This window comes from Anolis carolinensis, chromosome 1 (assembly GCF_035594765.1).
Source record: "Anolis carolinensis isolate JA03-04 chromosome 1, rAnoCar3.1.pri, whole genome shotgun sequence".
NCBI classification, from domain to species: Eukaryota; Metazoa; Chordata; class Lepidosauria; order Squamata; family Dactyloidae; genus Anolis; species Anolis carolinensis.
Genome location: NC_085841.1, coordinates 8,940,728 through 8,955,622, shown reverse-complemented (window position 1 = coordinate 8,955,622; position 14,895 = coordinate 8,940,728). Strand labels below are relative to the sequence as shown.

The following is a 14,895-nucleotide window of genomic DNA, read 5'->3' as shown; positions in this document are numbered from 1 at the left end:
TGCTGCCAAGTTTAATGTTTCTGGGATGTGTAGTTTTGTTGTTTTGTCCTAGGCCGAAATTTTATTACCCTTTTATATATATAGATAATTATATATAATTATACCCTCACTCGAGTATAAGCCGAGGGGAGCTTTTTCATCCCTAAAAAGGGGCTGAAAAACTAGACTTATACTCGAGTATATACAGTAGCTAATCAATGGATGGGGTTGATATTAACTGGATTTCCCACTCTTCAGAAAGCAGAATAATTCCATTTATATGATTTCACTTAAGACCTACACTTTGGTTATACAGTTAGCATGCCATTAGATTTTATTGAAAGGGAAATTCCATTGATTTTGTATTAAGAAAGAGATACTGTCTTTTTGTTTTGAGAAGGGGAAATGCTCAATGAAGTGTGATTAATATTTGCCCTAAATCAGGATCCTGAGATGAGTCCAGACAGCTGGGCTTCATCATCATTTTCTCCTGTATTCTTGATTGGCGGTAGGAATCATAGGAGGCAGATGTGTCCCTCTGGAGAAAGATGGAGACAAGATTGAAGATTTAATGAAGACAGCCTGTTTGGATTTTCATGTTCACAGTACATCTTATATGGCAATGTAGATCCACCCTAATGCAGGTCAGGGTGTGCAGTGAAACTCTGCTGACAACTGATAAGGACTCTGCTATGTTTGGGTTGATTCATAGTTCTTTTCACAATCACACCCATCTTAAATACACCACACACCAGGCTGATTGTCTCAGAGACAAGCTTTAAAAATCAACCCAAACATAGCAGAGTCCTTATCAGTTGTCAGCAGAGTTAGCATATACAGAGATAAATGTTGCGGATTGTAGATGATAAACCCACAGAGTTGGACACGACTGGACTTAACCTTTACCTAGAGTGGGACTGAGGAATTTGTCTGGAAATTTCAGCCCTTAACCTGAATTTTCTCCCTCTGTTTTTTTTTTGTTGTTGCTATGATGCAAAAGTGCCATTTCACTGATGCACTGATCAGTCGTGCAATGGGTTAAACCTTTGTGCCGGCTGGACTGCTGACCTGAAGTTTGGGTTGCTGACCTGAAGATTGCTGGTTCGAATCCACAAGACAGGGTGAGCTCCTGTCTGTCAGCTTTAGCTTGCAAGGACATGAGAGAAGTCTCTCAGCACGATGGTAACACATCCAGGCGTCCCTTGGACAATATCTCTGTAGACAGCCAATTCTCTCACACCGGAAGTGACTTGTAGTATGTTCTCAAGTCACTTCTTTTTTATTTTTTTATTTTTTTAAATAATATTTGTTATTGTTATTATTGAGAAAATTACAATTATATAAACATATTCTATACATTTCCCCCTCTTTTATTTACATTCACCCCTGTGCTCCCCTTCCCCAGAGCCATCTCTTCTTCTGTAGCCCCACCAAAAGTTCAATTCTTCATTTGGAGGTAAATTCCCATCTTCTTTTTCCAATAATTTTTCTAGAAATTTTCTCCAAATACTTTCAAAATCATTTTTTTCCATAATCCCTTCTTTACTTTTAAATTTGATGTTAGCTTGTCATTCAGTGCCATTCTCCAAACTTCTTTATACCATTCATTAATTTGTATTTTCATTTCTCCTTTCCAATATTTTGCAATTAGTAATCTAGCTGCTGTTAATAGCATGTCTAAATTAAATTTTTTCCCTCTTATCTTTCTCATCCTCTTTTTTAATTAAAAATAATATTTCCACTGGATTCCTTCTAATTTTTATATTCATAATATTTTCTATTTCCCTTATGACCAACTCCCAAAAACCTTTTACATGTTTACAATCCCACCACATATGCATGTAGGTTCCAAATTCCTGGCACCCTCGCCAGCATTTTTCATTATTATTCTTATTCATAATATTTAACCTTCTTGGTGTTAAATACCACTTCCAAATTAGTTCCAAAAAACCACTTCTTTTTTTAAAAAATTTAAAAATTAATTTATCAATCAAAATGTATATGTTACATTTCCCTCATTTTACAATACCTTAAACATATGTTGTATACAATCCGAGAGTAAAAAAAAATCAAGAACATCTTTAAGCATATTTCTTATCAGTTTTTTAACTTTTCCATTACAACTTATCTTTCTACTACACACTTTTTATCTACTTATAATGTTTTATTATTATTACTAGCTGTGCCCGGCCACGCGTTGCTGTGGCGAAATATGGTGGTATGGGAAATAAAGTATTGAGGAATTGGTGGTAGTTAAGGTCAAGGGTAAAGGTTTTCCCCAGACATTAAGTCCAGTCGTGTCTGACTCTGGAGGTTGGTGCTCATCTCCATTTCTAAGCCGAAGAGCTGGCGTTGTCTGTAGACTCCTCCAAGGTCATGTGGGATGACTACATGGAGCGGCGTTACCTTCCCGCCGGAGCAGTACCTATTGATGCACTCACATTTGCATGTTTTCGAACTTCTGGGTTGGCAGAAGCTGGGGCTAACAGTGGGGGCTCTCTCCGCTCCCCCAATTCAAACCTGTGGCCTTTCGGTCCAGAAGTTCAGCAGCTCAGCGCTTTAACACGCTGCGCCATCAGGGGATATTATTTCCTAAAGGTTGTGAATATACAATATTTCTGATTGGTTTTTTTGTTTGTTTGTTGGAGGCAAGTATGAATGCTGCAATTAGGAAAAATGATTAGGATGTAATGGCCTTGCAGCGTTAAAGCCTGGCTGTTTCCTCCCTGAGTGAAATTTTTGTTGGGAGGTGTTAGCTGGCCCTGATTCTTTCCTGTCTGGAATTCCCTTGTTTTCAGAGTGGCGTTGTTTGCGATATTTTATGTGCTTCTACTGTCTGTGGCCCTGAGAAAACAGGATTTGCCAGACTTTGATGATGTGAATACTTTGTTGGGAGGTGTTAGCTGGCCCCGATTGTTTCCTGTGTGGAATTCCCCTGTTTATTTACTGTCCTGGTTTTAGAGATTATATTGTTCTGCATTATTCTATCCCAGTATTATTTCATATTAAAGAAGAATCTCACTTATCCAACATTCGCTTATACAATGTTCTGGATTATCCAACGCAGTCTGCCTTTTCATAATCATTGTTTTTGTAGTCAGTGTTTTAAATTCATTGTGATATTTTCGTGGTAAATTTGTAAATACAGTACAGTAGAGTCTCACTTATCCAACATAAACGGGCTGGCAGAACATTGGATAAGCGAATATGTTGGATAATGAGGAATTAAGGATAACCCTATTAAACATCAAATTAAGTTTTGATTTTACAAATTAAGCACCAAAACATCATGTTAGACAACAAATTTGTCAGAAAAAGTAGTTCAGTACACAGTAATGCTATATAGTAATTACTGTATTTATGAATTTAGCACCAAAATATCACGATATATTGAAAGCATTGACTACAAAAATGCGTTGGATTATCCAGAACGTTGGATAAGCGAGTGTTGGATAGGTGAGACTCTACTGTAAATACTACATAGCATTACTGCGCATGGAACTACTTTTTCTGTCAAATTTGTTGTATAATATGATGTTTTGGTGCTTAATTTGTATAACGATTACCTAATTTGATGTTTAATTGGCTTTTCCTGAATCCCTTCTTATTATCCAACATATTCACTTATCCTGCCGGCCTGTTTACGTTGGATAAGTGAGACTCTACTGTATATTTCTAATCTTATATTATCTGCTCAGAACTGGATTATATGAGGCTCCGTCTTCACAGCTGTATAAAATGCACACTGAACTGGATTATATGGTAGTGTGGAGTCAAGATAATCCAGTGCAAAGCAGATAATATAAGATTATAAATGGGTTATATGGCTGTGTGGAAGGGCCTTGAGTCTACACTGCCATATAATCCAGTGCAAATTAGATAATCTGTGGAAGAAGTCTAAGTGAGGCCTAAATCTGCCTGTCCCCTAACTGAAACCTGGCTGTCCCTTGGTTGCTAGGCAACCAAGTGGGCAGAGATTAGCCCTCTAAACTGGCAGCAATTGGATAAAAAAAAATTATTGCTCTCCCTCTAATTAGGACTTTATTTTTCTTTTCTTTTTGTTGTATCAACCTTGAGGCGTGGATGATGGGTTGTGTTGTCAAATTTTGAGGTTGGGGGGCCTGTACTTTTGTTGTTTTGTGAATTGCCGTGATGCCATCACTCTTTTATATATATAGACTAGCTGTGCCCGGCCACGCGTTGCTGTGGCGAAGTCTGGTGGTATGGGAAATAAAGTATTGAGGAATTGGTGGTAGTTAAGGTCAAGGGTAAAGGTTTTCCCCAGAGATTAAGTCCAGTCGTGTCTTACTCTGGAGGTTGGTGCTCATCTCCATTTCTAAGCCGAAGAGCCGGCGTTGTCCGTAGACTCCTCCAAGGTCATGTGGGATGACTACATGGAGCGGCGTTACCTTCCCGCCGGAGCAGTACCTATTGATGCACTCACATTTGCATGTTTTCGAACTTCTGGGTTGGCAGAAGCTGGGGCTAACAGTGGGGCTCTCTCCGCTCCCCCAATTCAAACCTGTGGCCTTTCGGTGCAGAAGTTCAGCAGCTCAGCGCTTTAACACGCTGCGCCATCAGGGGATATTATTTCCTAAAGGTTGTGAATATACAATATTTCTGATTGGTTTTTTTTGTTTGTTGGAGGCAAGTATGAATGCTGCAATTAGGAAAAAGGATTAGGATGTAATGGCCTTGCAGCTTTAAAGCCTGGCTGTTTCCCTGAGTGAATTTTTTGTTGGGAGGTGTTAGCTGGCCCTGATTCTTTCCTGTTTGGAATTCCCTTGTTTTCAGAGTGGTGTTGTTTGCGATATTTTATGTGCTTCTACTGTCTGTGGCCCTGAGAAAACAGGATTTGCCAGACTTTGATGATGGGAATACTTCGTTGGGAAGTGTTAGCTGGCCCTGATTGTTTCCTGTGTGGAATTCCCCTGTTTATTTACTGTCCTGGTTTTAGAGATTATATTGTTCTGCATTATTCTATCCTAGTAATTATTTCATATTAAAGAAGAATCTCACTTATCCAACATTCGCTTATACAATGTTCTGGATTATCCAACGCAGTCTGCCTTTTCATAATCAATGTTTTTGTAGTCAGTGTTTTAAATTCATTGTGATATTTTAGTGGTAAATTTGTAAATACAGTACAGTAGAGTCTCACTTATCCAACATAAACGGGCCGGCAGAACATTGGATAAGCGAATATGTTGGATAATGAGGAATTAAGGATAACCCTATTAAACATCAAATTAAGTTATGATTTTACAAATTAAGCACCAAAACATCATGTTAGACAACAAATTTGTCAGAAAAAGTAGTTCAGTACACAGTAATGCTATATAGTAATTACTGTATTTATGAATTTAGCACCAAAATATCACGATATATTGAAAGCATTGACTACAAAAATGCGTTGGATAATCCAGAACGTTGGATAAGCGAGTGTTGGATAAGTGAGACTCTACTGTAAATACTACATATCATTACTGCGCATGGAACTACTTTTTCTGTCAAATTTGTTGTATAATATGATGTTTTGGTGCTTAATTTGTATAACGATTACCTAATTTGATGTTTAATTGTCTTTTCCTGAATCCCTTCTTATTATCCAACATATTCACTTATCCTGCCAGCCTGTTTACGTTGGATAAGTGAGACTCTACTGTATATTTCTAATCTTATATTATCTGCTCAGAACTGGATTATATGAGGCTCCTTCTTCACAGCTGTATAAAATGCACACTGAAGTGGATTATATGGTAGTGTGGAGTCAAGATAATCCAGTGCAAAGCAGATAATATAAGATTCTAAATGGGTTATATAGCTGTAGAAGGGCCTTGAGTCTACACTGCCATATAATCCAGTGCAAATTAGATAATCTGTGGAAGAAGTCTAAGTGAGGCCTAAATCGGCCTGTCCCCTAACTGAAACCTGGCTGTCCCTTGGTTGCTAGGCAACCAAGTGGGCAGAGATTAGCCCTCTAAACTGGCAGCAATTGGATAAAAAAAAATTATTGCTCTCCCTCTAATTAGGACTTTATTTTTCTTTTCTTTTTGTTGTATCAACCTTGAGGCGTGGATGATGGGTTGTGTTGTCAAATTTAGAGGTTGGGGGGCCTGTACTTTTGTTGTTTTGTGAATTGCCGTGATGCCATCACTCTTTTATATATATAGATTATTATTATTATTATTAATTTATAATTCAAAATGTATAAGTATACATTCTTTCCTCATTTTACAGTATCTTAAACATATCATATTGTATACAATCCAACAGTAAAGAAAAATCAAATTCAAAACATCTTTAAGCATATTTCTTATTATATTTCTTTTCCATTACAACTTTACTACATATCTCTCTACTACACACCTTTTATCTACTTATAATGATTTATTATTAATATTATTATTATTATTAATTTATAATTAAAAATGTATAAGTATACATTCTTTCCTCATTTTACAGTATCTTAAAAATATCATATTGTATACAATCCAACAATAAAGAAAAATCAAATTCAAAACATCTTCAAGCATATTTCTGATTGGTTTTAGACTTTTCCATGTCACTTCTTATAATGTTTTATTATTAATATTATTATTATTAATTTATAATTCAAAATGTATTAAGTATGCATTCTTTCCTCATTTTACAGTATCTTAAACATATATTGTATACAATCCAACAATAAAGAAAAATCAAATTCAAAACATCTTTAAGCATATTTCTGATCGGTTTTAGACTTTTCCATGTCACTTCTTATAATGTTTTATTATTAATATTATTATTATTAATTTATAATTTATAATGTATAAGTATACATTATTTCCTCATTTTACAGTATCTTAAACATATCATATTGTATACAATCCAACAATAAAGAATAATCAAAATCAAAACATCTTTAAGCATATTTCTTATCAGTTTTAGACTTTTCCATGTCACTTCTAACATGATAAAAAACAAAACAAACGGATGCACTTTAGCTCTTAAAGATACAACAGGTAAGAAATGTGTTCTACTTTAGATCAAAGGCGAAAATCAAAATAACACTTAGCAGATCAAATGCACAATTAAATACAAGACGGAAAATGCATAAACAAATCTTCATATTGGGAAAAGATCTATCCAGATGTGTCCAGATTTGCACATGGAATCCTCAATGGTACAAAAATGGTACAAAACAAGGATGACAAGAAAATGCAGGTGTAGGTCAGAGTACACAATGATGTCTCCTCACAAAGATATATGCACACCAACACATGGGATATGTTAGCCATGAAGACTCACCACGTCATGAAAGCTTCCTCGGCAGGATTTCTTGACAACATGAAAAAAGATGCCTAAGAATCTTACCTTTGGCAACAGTGGTGCTGCAGGTTATTGCATGTTCCCACTGAGCGCCAGGGACGCCGACACCTTTGATGGAGACACAGACCTTTTGCTTTCTGACATTCGAGATCAGAGGTTGGTCTTTTAGCAGACCCTGTCCAAAATAAAATGAACAGCTCTGTTACACCATGTAACAAAAACTGGAAAAAATATATGTTCCTGTGTTGTCGAAGGCTTTCATGGCTGGAATCACTGGGTTGCTGTGTGTTTTCCGGGCTGTATGGCCATGTTCCAGAAGCATTGTCTCCTGATGTTTCACCCACATCTATGGCAGGCATCCTCAGAGGTTGGACTTACAAACTATCTCCCACTAAGAAAATCCAACAGGTTCTACATGCAGCGAAAGATAAGAGGGATCCTCTCACCTCTGCAAGAGTCTACCCTATATCATGAAGCTGTGGACAAGTCTACATAGGGACCACCACACGCAGCATTGCCCAGACACGAGTCAAAGAACATGAAAGGCCCTGCAGACTCACTCAACCAGAGAAATCAGCCATAGCAGAGCACTTCATGAACCAACCTGGACACAGAATAGTATTTAAGAACACAGAAATGCTGGACCACGCTAACAACCACCATGTCAGACTACACAGAGAAGCCATTGAAATCCACAGGCACGTGGACAATTTCAACAGAAAAATGAACAAAATCTGGGTACCAGTATTTAAAAAAACCCTTTAAAATCAGGATATAAAGACCAACACTCAGAAAACAGGGAATTCCAGACAGGAAACAATCAGGGACAGCTAACACCTCCAAACAAAGGATTCCCCCTGGCAGGAATCGGCCAGGCTTTGAATCTGCAAGGCCATTCAGTGGTAATCAAGGTGGCCAAATGCAACATTCACACTTTCCTCAAATAGACAAAAGTTCTTTCACCCACCCTTGACATTCCACACACATATAAATTCCACTTGCCTATTTTCCAACAGACCTCACAACCTCTGAAAATGCCTGCTTAGATGTAGGAGAAGTGTCAGGAGAGAATGCTTCTGGAACATGGCCACACAGCTTTGAAAACTCACTGCAACCCAATTATGTTCCTGGTCTGAAAGTGTTGTTTCCTGTTTAATTGTGCGGTACTAACGGCGCTCCATGCAGTCATGCCGGCCACATGACCTTGGAGATGTCTATGGACAACGCCGGCTCTTCGGCTTAGAAATGGAGATGAGCACCAAACCCCAGAGTCGGTCACGACTGGACTTAACGTCAGGGGAAACTTTTACCTTTACCTTTTACTTACTTCGAAAGCAGTTGTTTCGTTTTTGTGGCTGTCACAAACTCGGTTGAATTGGTTGAGACTCTATGAGATATTCATTGACAAACTATAGTGAAATGTGCTGCAGGATGTCCCTCCCACAACAACAAAGTTTTTGCAGTTTAATAAACTTTTCCCATGTTTTTATGATGGAACCAATTAGGAAATGACATTTATAATCCAGAAACTAAAATCGTGTTACTCTGAACCACCAGAAAGCAAAAGTCCCTGTCTCTGGCTCCATATTTCACTGACCATTTAATGTGCTTTGAAGCTAGCTTCAAACTATAATGGACAGATAACAAAGTCCCACAAAAGAGCAAAAAAGGAAGCCCGTAGTGGTCTGTGGTTTGTGTAATAACCATCCAGGCCTCAAACTGGTGTCAGGGTTAATTATGTAATCGCCTGCACAGGGAAACAACTTTCTTCAGAATCAGTTTGAAACTGCATTAAATAGTCAGCGTAGATGGGGCCTCTCTTGCCCATGGTGATAATTCTGGATTCTGGATTCCAGAACTCTGAATATGAGATTCTTAACATGTTTTGCCTTCAATGTTGTACCCCTTTCTCTTATCTCTTCCTCCTCTTAGGCCAAATCTACACTGCTATTAACTGCATTTTATGGTAAGTAAAGGTAAAGGTTTTCCCCTGACATTAAGTCCGGTCGTGACCGACTCTGGGGGTTGGTGCTCATCTCCATTTCTAAGCCAAAGAGCAGGTGTTGTCCGTAGACACCTCCAAGGTCATGAGGCCGGCATGACCGCATGGAACACCATTATCTTCCCACCGGAGCGGTACCTATTGATCTACTCACATTGGCATGTTTTCGAACTGCTAGGTTGGCAGGAGCTGGGGCTAACAGCGGGCGCTCATTCTGCTCCTGGGATTTGAACCTGGGACTTTTTGGTCAGCAAGTTCAGCAGCTCAGCGCTTTAACATACTGCACCACCAGGGGCCCCAGCTTTTTATGGGGGCTATGCTGACTAGTTTGGAAATGCATTATATGGCAGTGTAGATCCAGTCTTAGCAAACCCCATGACTTTAATGCCAAATCTTCACTGGTTTGCAAGTTTGTTATGGCATTATTGTCATTTGTGAAGCACTATCATAATATTTGTTTTCCCCAATGCAACTGTTATGTACACAGTGTTTTGATTGCTACCTATTTAATAACAATCCCCTTTCAGGGACTTCTGTGTAAAGGTGGCTTATCCATTCCAATCTCTCTGATGCATAATTTGCCAAAATCTCAAGTTCTCAGAGGGTCCTTCCACACAGCCATATAAGCCAGAATATCAAGGGAACAAATCCCACAATATCTGCTTTGAACTGGGTTATCTGAGTCCACATTGCCATATATTCCCGTTCAAAGCAGAAAATGTGGGATTTTATTCAGCTGTGTGGAATATGTGCACTCAGGACATACATGAATTTGGAACACATGCCTGGAGATAAGATTATTTCCTTGTTTTGCTTGTCTCTTACCTGGAGAAGTCAGGATCAGGATCAAGAGGGTGGAAAGCAGAAGAGGCAGGAACCGCATGATGCCAAAACAGGTTGGCTTTGAAGCGTCTAGTATGGTGGTTGATGTTGGGATCTTTCTCTCCTCCAACGCAATGGCGCAAGGACAGTCCTTGGTTGCTGGGACACACTCATCCGTTCCAAGCTGGTGATTGCAGAACGTGACCAGGGAATGAGTTGCTGGATGTTTGTTATTTGAGGAAGGAAGGATTGCAAAGCCGGGTTGTCCCTTCCCTCCTGAGAGTAGATGGAGTGAGAGGAAAACCTCAACGGTTCTTGGGTGACTGTTTGAAGGAAGGAGGTTATTCAACTCAACGTGAATTAGCAAAAACCTCTCTGGCAGAGGTAGACTTGATCGTATAGCTTCATTTCTCCTCCACTAAGAGCATTTCGAATAACATATAATCACAGAAACATAGAATTGGAAAAGACCCCAAGGGCCATCCAGTCCAACCCTCTGTCGTGCACGAGAAGCACAATTTATGGCCTGCATAAATAGGAGTATAGTGTCTAGATCAGGGGCCCTCAAACTTTTTAAGTGGAGCGCCAGTTCATGGTCCCTAAGACTGTTGGGGGCCCGGACTATGATGAGATAGTCCATAATTAGGATTGTTGTTGTTGTTGCCTTCAAGTCGTTTCAGACTTAGGTCAATCCTAAGTCTAAAGTTTAGGACAGAGGCCAGGTCAATGACCTTGGAGGGCCGCATCTGGCCCATAGGCCTTAGTTTGGGGACCCCTGCTCTAGATGATCTCAGAAGACCATAGGTAAGCAAAGAGACCTCCAAAGACCATCTAGGTGGACTCATAAGACCATAGGTAAGGAAAGGGACCCTCAAAGGCCATCTAGATAATCTCATCAGGCCATCAGAAGACCATAGATAAGGAAAGGAACATTCAAAGACCATCTAGATGGTTTCATAAAACCATAGGTAAGGAAAGGGCCCCCCAAAGGTCATCTAGACAATCTCATAAAACCATAGGTAAGGAAAGGGACCCACAAAGGCCAGCTAGATGGTCTCATAGGACCATAGGTAACCTCCAAAAGCCATCTAGATAGTCTCATAAGGCTGTAGCTAAGCAAAGAGATCTTCAAAGACCATCTAGATGATCTCATAAGACCATAGGTAAGCAAAGAGACCTCCAAAGACCAGGTAGACTTAGGTCAATGACCATGGAGGGCCACATCCGGACCACGGGCCTTAGTTGGGGGACTCTGGTCTAGATCCAGGAAAGTCATACTACCCCTCTGTTCTGCCTTGTTCAGACCACACCTGGAATACTGTGTCCAATTCTGGGCACCACAATTGAAGGGAGATGTTGACTCTAAGCTGGAAAGTGTTCAGACAAGGGTGACTAAAATGATCAAGGGTCTGGAGAACAAACCCTATGAGGAGTGGCTTAAAGAACTGGGCATGTTTAGCCTGCAGAAGAGACAGATGAGAGGAGACATGATGGGGGCCATGTATCAAGATGTGAAGGGAAATCATAGGGAGGAAGGAGCAGGCTTGTTTTCTGCTGCTGTGGAGTCTAGGACGTGGAACAACGGCTACAAACTACAGGAAAGGAGATTCTACCTGAACATTAGGAAGAACTTCCTCACTGTGAGAGCTGTTCAGCAGTGGAACTCTCTGCCTTGGAGTGTAGTGGAGGCTTCTTCTTTGGAGGCTTTGAAACAGAGCCTGGATGGCCATCCGTCGGAGTGCTTTGAATGCGATTTTCCTGCTTCTTGGCAGAATGGGGTTGGACTGGATGGCCCACGAGGTCTCTTCCAACTCTAGGATTCTATAGGATTCTCTAGGATTCTGCTTTTGGCTGATGAGATAATCAAGTTAATTGGGATTGTGGTAGTGTGCCTTCAAGTCTTTTCAGACTGATTTAGACACTTGACTCGGATTGATTCAGCCTAGAATCACATTGGCCATGTGTTCAGCTTGTGGCTACTAAGGGCCTTTCTATGCTGCCATATAAAATCCAGATTATTTGCTTTGAACTGGATTATCTTCAGCTTCCAGAATTCGTAACAGCCAGTAGGCTGTTAGGAATTGTGGGAGTTGGAGTCCAAAACACTTGGAGGGAGGGCCAAAGTTTGCCCATGCCTGGTGTAGATGAAGTGTGTGTGCCTTCAAGCCATTTCTGACTTACAATAACTGTAAGTTGACCCTATCAGAGCTTTTCTTGGTAAGATTTGTCGATGGGTGGGTGGGTTGTTTTTGCTTTCCACTGAGGCTGAGAGAGTGTGACTCATTCAAGGTTTCCTAGTAGATTTTCAGGGCTGAGCAGGGATTCAAACCCTCATCTCCAATGTCCTTGTTCAAACACTTAAACCACGGCCTTACATTGACTCTCCCATCTTGTTGAACAGTCTCCCTTAATCTTCTATTTGCTTTTCTTGTTGAATTTGTCTGTTTAATGGGCCTATATGTGATTTAGGTAGCAAAGCCTATTCCTCCCTGCAACAAGCTGTGTTGTTGACATTTACATTCTAGATCAGGAGATATAGTGTAGCCCACAGTTTTTCCCTTGCTTTTGTGGTCCCTGAAGCCTCAAATCAATTTTTCCAAACGCCCTCCACTCCAATTTTAAAAAATTGGCACAATTTTTTGGCAGACTTTGTCTCCAAGCCCTGCAGCCTCCTGATGATATCTGTCTTGATTGTAGGTTAAGTTTGTTGCTTCTTCTTCCCTTTCGTCTTCTCCTTCCTTCCTTTGGATTATTTAGATCAGTGCTTCCCAACCTGTGGTCCGTGGACTACCAGTGGTCCCCAAGAACTAAAATATGGTCCGTGGACTCACCATTACTACACCATTGCAACGAAAACGACTGGTCTTATGAAACCCTCTTATAGTGCCGAGGCAGTTGGGATGTCGGAAGGGGAGAGGTTGACTATCCATGAAAGGCACGACAACAAGCCTCCTGACTACTGCTTCTCCTCCTCCTCCCTCCATGAGCAGAGCCATTCCATGTGATGCCTGGAAGTGGGGGCGCCTTGGTGCCTTTGCTTTTAGGCCTGTTCCTGGGGTCATTTGGGGTGCTGATTCAGAAAATTGCATTGGATAGATCACACCAGCTCTAGATTTTTAAATATGGTTTTCTGTGGGCGAGCAGATGGCGACTATTGATTGGAATATATTCTGTATCAGAAGCTAGAGCTGGTGTGGTCTGTCCAATGCAATTTTCTAAATCATCACCCCAAATAACCAAGGTAAAGGTAAAGGTTTTCTCCTGACATTAACTCCAGTCATGTCCGACTCTGGGGGTTGGTGCTCATCTCTGTTTCTAAGCCGAAGAGCCAGCGTTGTCCATAGACACCTCCAAGGTCATGTGGCCGGCACGATTGCATAGAGCGCTGTTACCTTCCCACCGGAGAGGTATCTATTGATCTATTCACATTTGCCTGTTTTCGAACTGCTAGGTTAGCAGAAGCTGGGGCTAACAGTGGGAGCTCACTCCACTCCCCAGATTCGAACCGGTAACCTTTCGGTCAGCAAGTTCAGCAGCTCAGCGGTTTAATCCGCTGCACCATTGGGGGCTACTCTAAATAACCAAATCGAATCTGAAGTTGACCAAAAACTGATTTGTAACCCTTTTGGTACTAATGCTGGAGAGTGGCCCTAGTGGTTCCTGGTAAAAAAAAAAAGGTTGGGAACCTTTTTTTTTGTTTCCAAACTCTTGCCAGAACAAGTCTTTCTGCAGCCCCTATTAAGAAGAGTAATTTGTCTTGATTTTTGTTCAACTTTGTGTTAGATATTCCCACTATAGAAGATTGGATCTTAAAGCTTTTTGATATAATCCAAATGGACAGCCTAACACAAAAGTTACAAGAAAAAAAGGAAACAACAGACTGGTCAGGTTTTAAAGATTTTATTCGAAAAGAAGGATACACATTAATAATAGACATATCCAACGTTTGAAATACCTCTATGACATTAAGATGGCAAGACTGGAAAAGACTACCAAAAAAGAAAATTACGACGGTAGATCCCAAGACGACAATGGGAAGTCATTTTTTTTCTTATTTTTATTCATTTTTATTTTTTTCTGTTTATTATTATTATTATTATTATTATTATTATTATTTTGTTGAACTATCTCTCGTACTTATTCAATCCTTGGTTTTCATCTTGTACTTTAACCTCTCTAATCTTTCACCAATGTTTTCCTCGCTTTCACTGTATACATTACTTATATATCACAATAAAAATCACTATTAAAAAAAAAGGTTGGGAACCACAGATTTAGATAATTCTTAAGCAAGCAGAAAGAGCAGAAGAAGAATTATGAATAACACAAGGGTGTAAAATTCAAAGACATTACTGTGCTATCTTGGAACATCCACATGCAAAGGGATCCTTTTGAGACTTGGGAGTGCATTCTACAATATAGAATGACTGCAGTTTGACACCACTTTAACTGCCATGGATCAATGGATCACGGGAGTTGCAACTTGGTGAGGCGGTAGGACTCTTTGACAGAGAAGGCTAAATAATAACAACTATAGTAATAATAACGAAAGACTTTGTAAAAAGACAACTCTGACGAGTGAATGGTATTGAACTGGCACTTAAAGTGGTGTCAAAGTGCATTAACTCTAAAAGATGTAAGTCTTTTTTTAGATGTAAGGCCCATTCTGTCAGTGGGATTTACTTATGACTTGACTTGCCATACAAGAATGGGTTTAGTAATCCATTCTAGTCAGGGCTGAAAGAACAACAATGGCAACAATAACACATATGGCGACAATA

General features: G+C 39.9%; 1 protein-coding gene across 1 annotated transcript; it reads right to left on the bottom strand.

Moving 5' to 3' along the window:
• Positions 1-238: 238 nt before the first annotated feature.
• On the bottom strand, positions 239-10,735 carry bd27 (beta-defensin-like protein 27). The gene is made up of 3 exons (XM_008121090.3): positions 10,118-10,735; positions 7,336-7,465; positions 239-517 (listed from the first exon to the last, which is right to left on the bottom strand). The coding sequence occupies exons 1-3, from the start codon at positions 10,173-10,175 to the stop codon at positions 460-462; spliced, it is 246 nt and encodes an 81-aa protein (XP_008119297.1). The 5' UTR covers positions 10,176-10,735; the 3' UTR covers positions 239-459.
• Between the last annotated feature and the right edge of the window lie 4,160 nt (positions 10,736-14,895).

What these genes read in the sequence shown, in the direction of transcription:
- bd27 (XM_008121090.3), bottom strand. Translation starts at nt 10,175, where the DNA reads ATGCGGTTCCTGCCTCTTCTGCTTTCCACCCTCTTGATCCTGATCCTG. An exon ending in CCTGATCCTGACTTCTCCAG is followed by an intron (nt 7,466 to 10,117) that starts GTAAGAGACAAG and finishes TATTTTGGACAG; the next exon opens with GGTCTGCTAAAAGACCAACC. An exon ending in CAGCACCACTGTTGCCAAAG is followed by an intron (nt 518 to 7,335) that starts GTAAGATTCTTA and finishes ATCTTTCTCCAG; the next exon opens with AGGGACACATCTGCCTCCTA.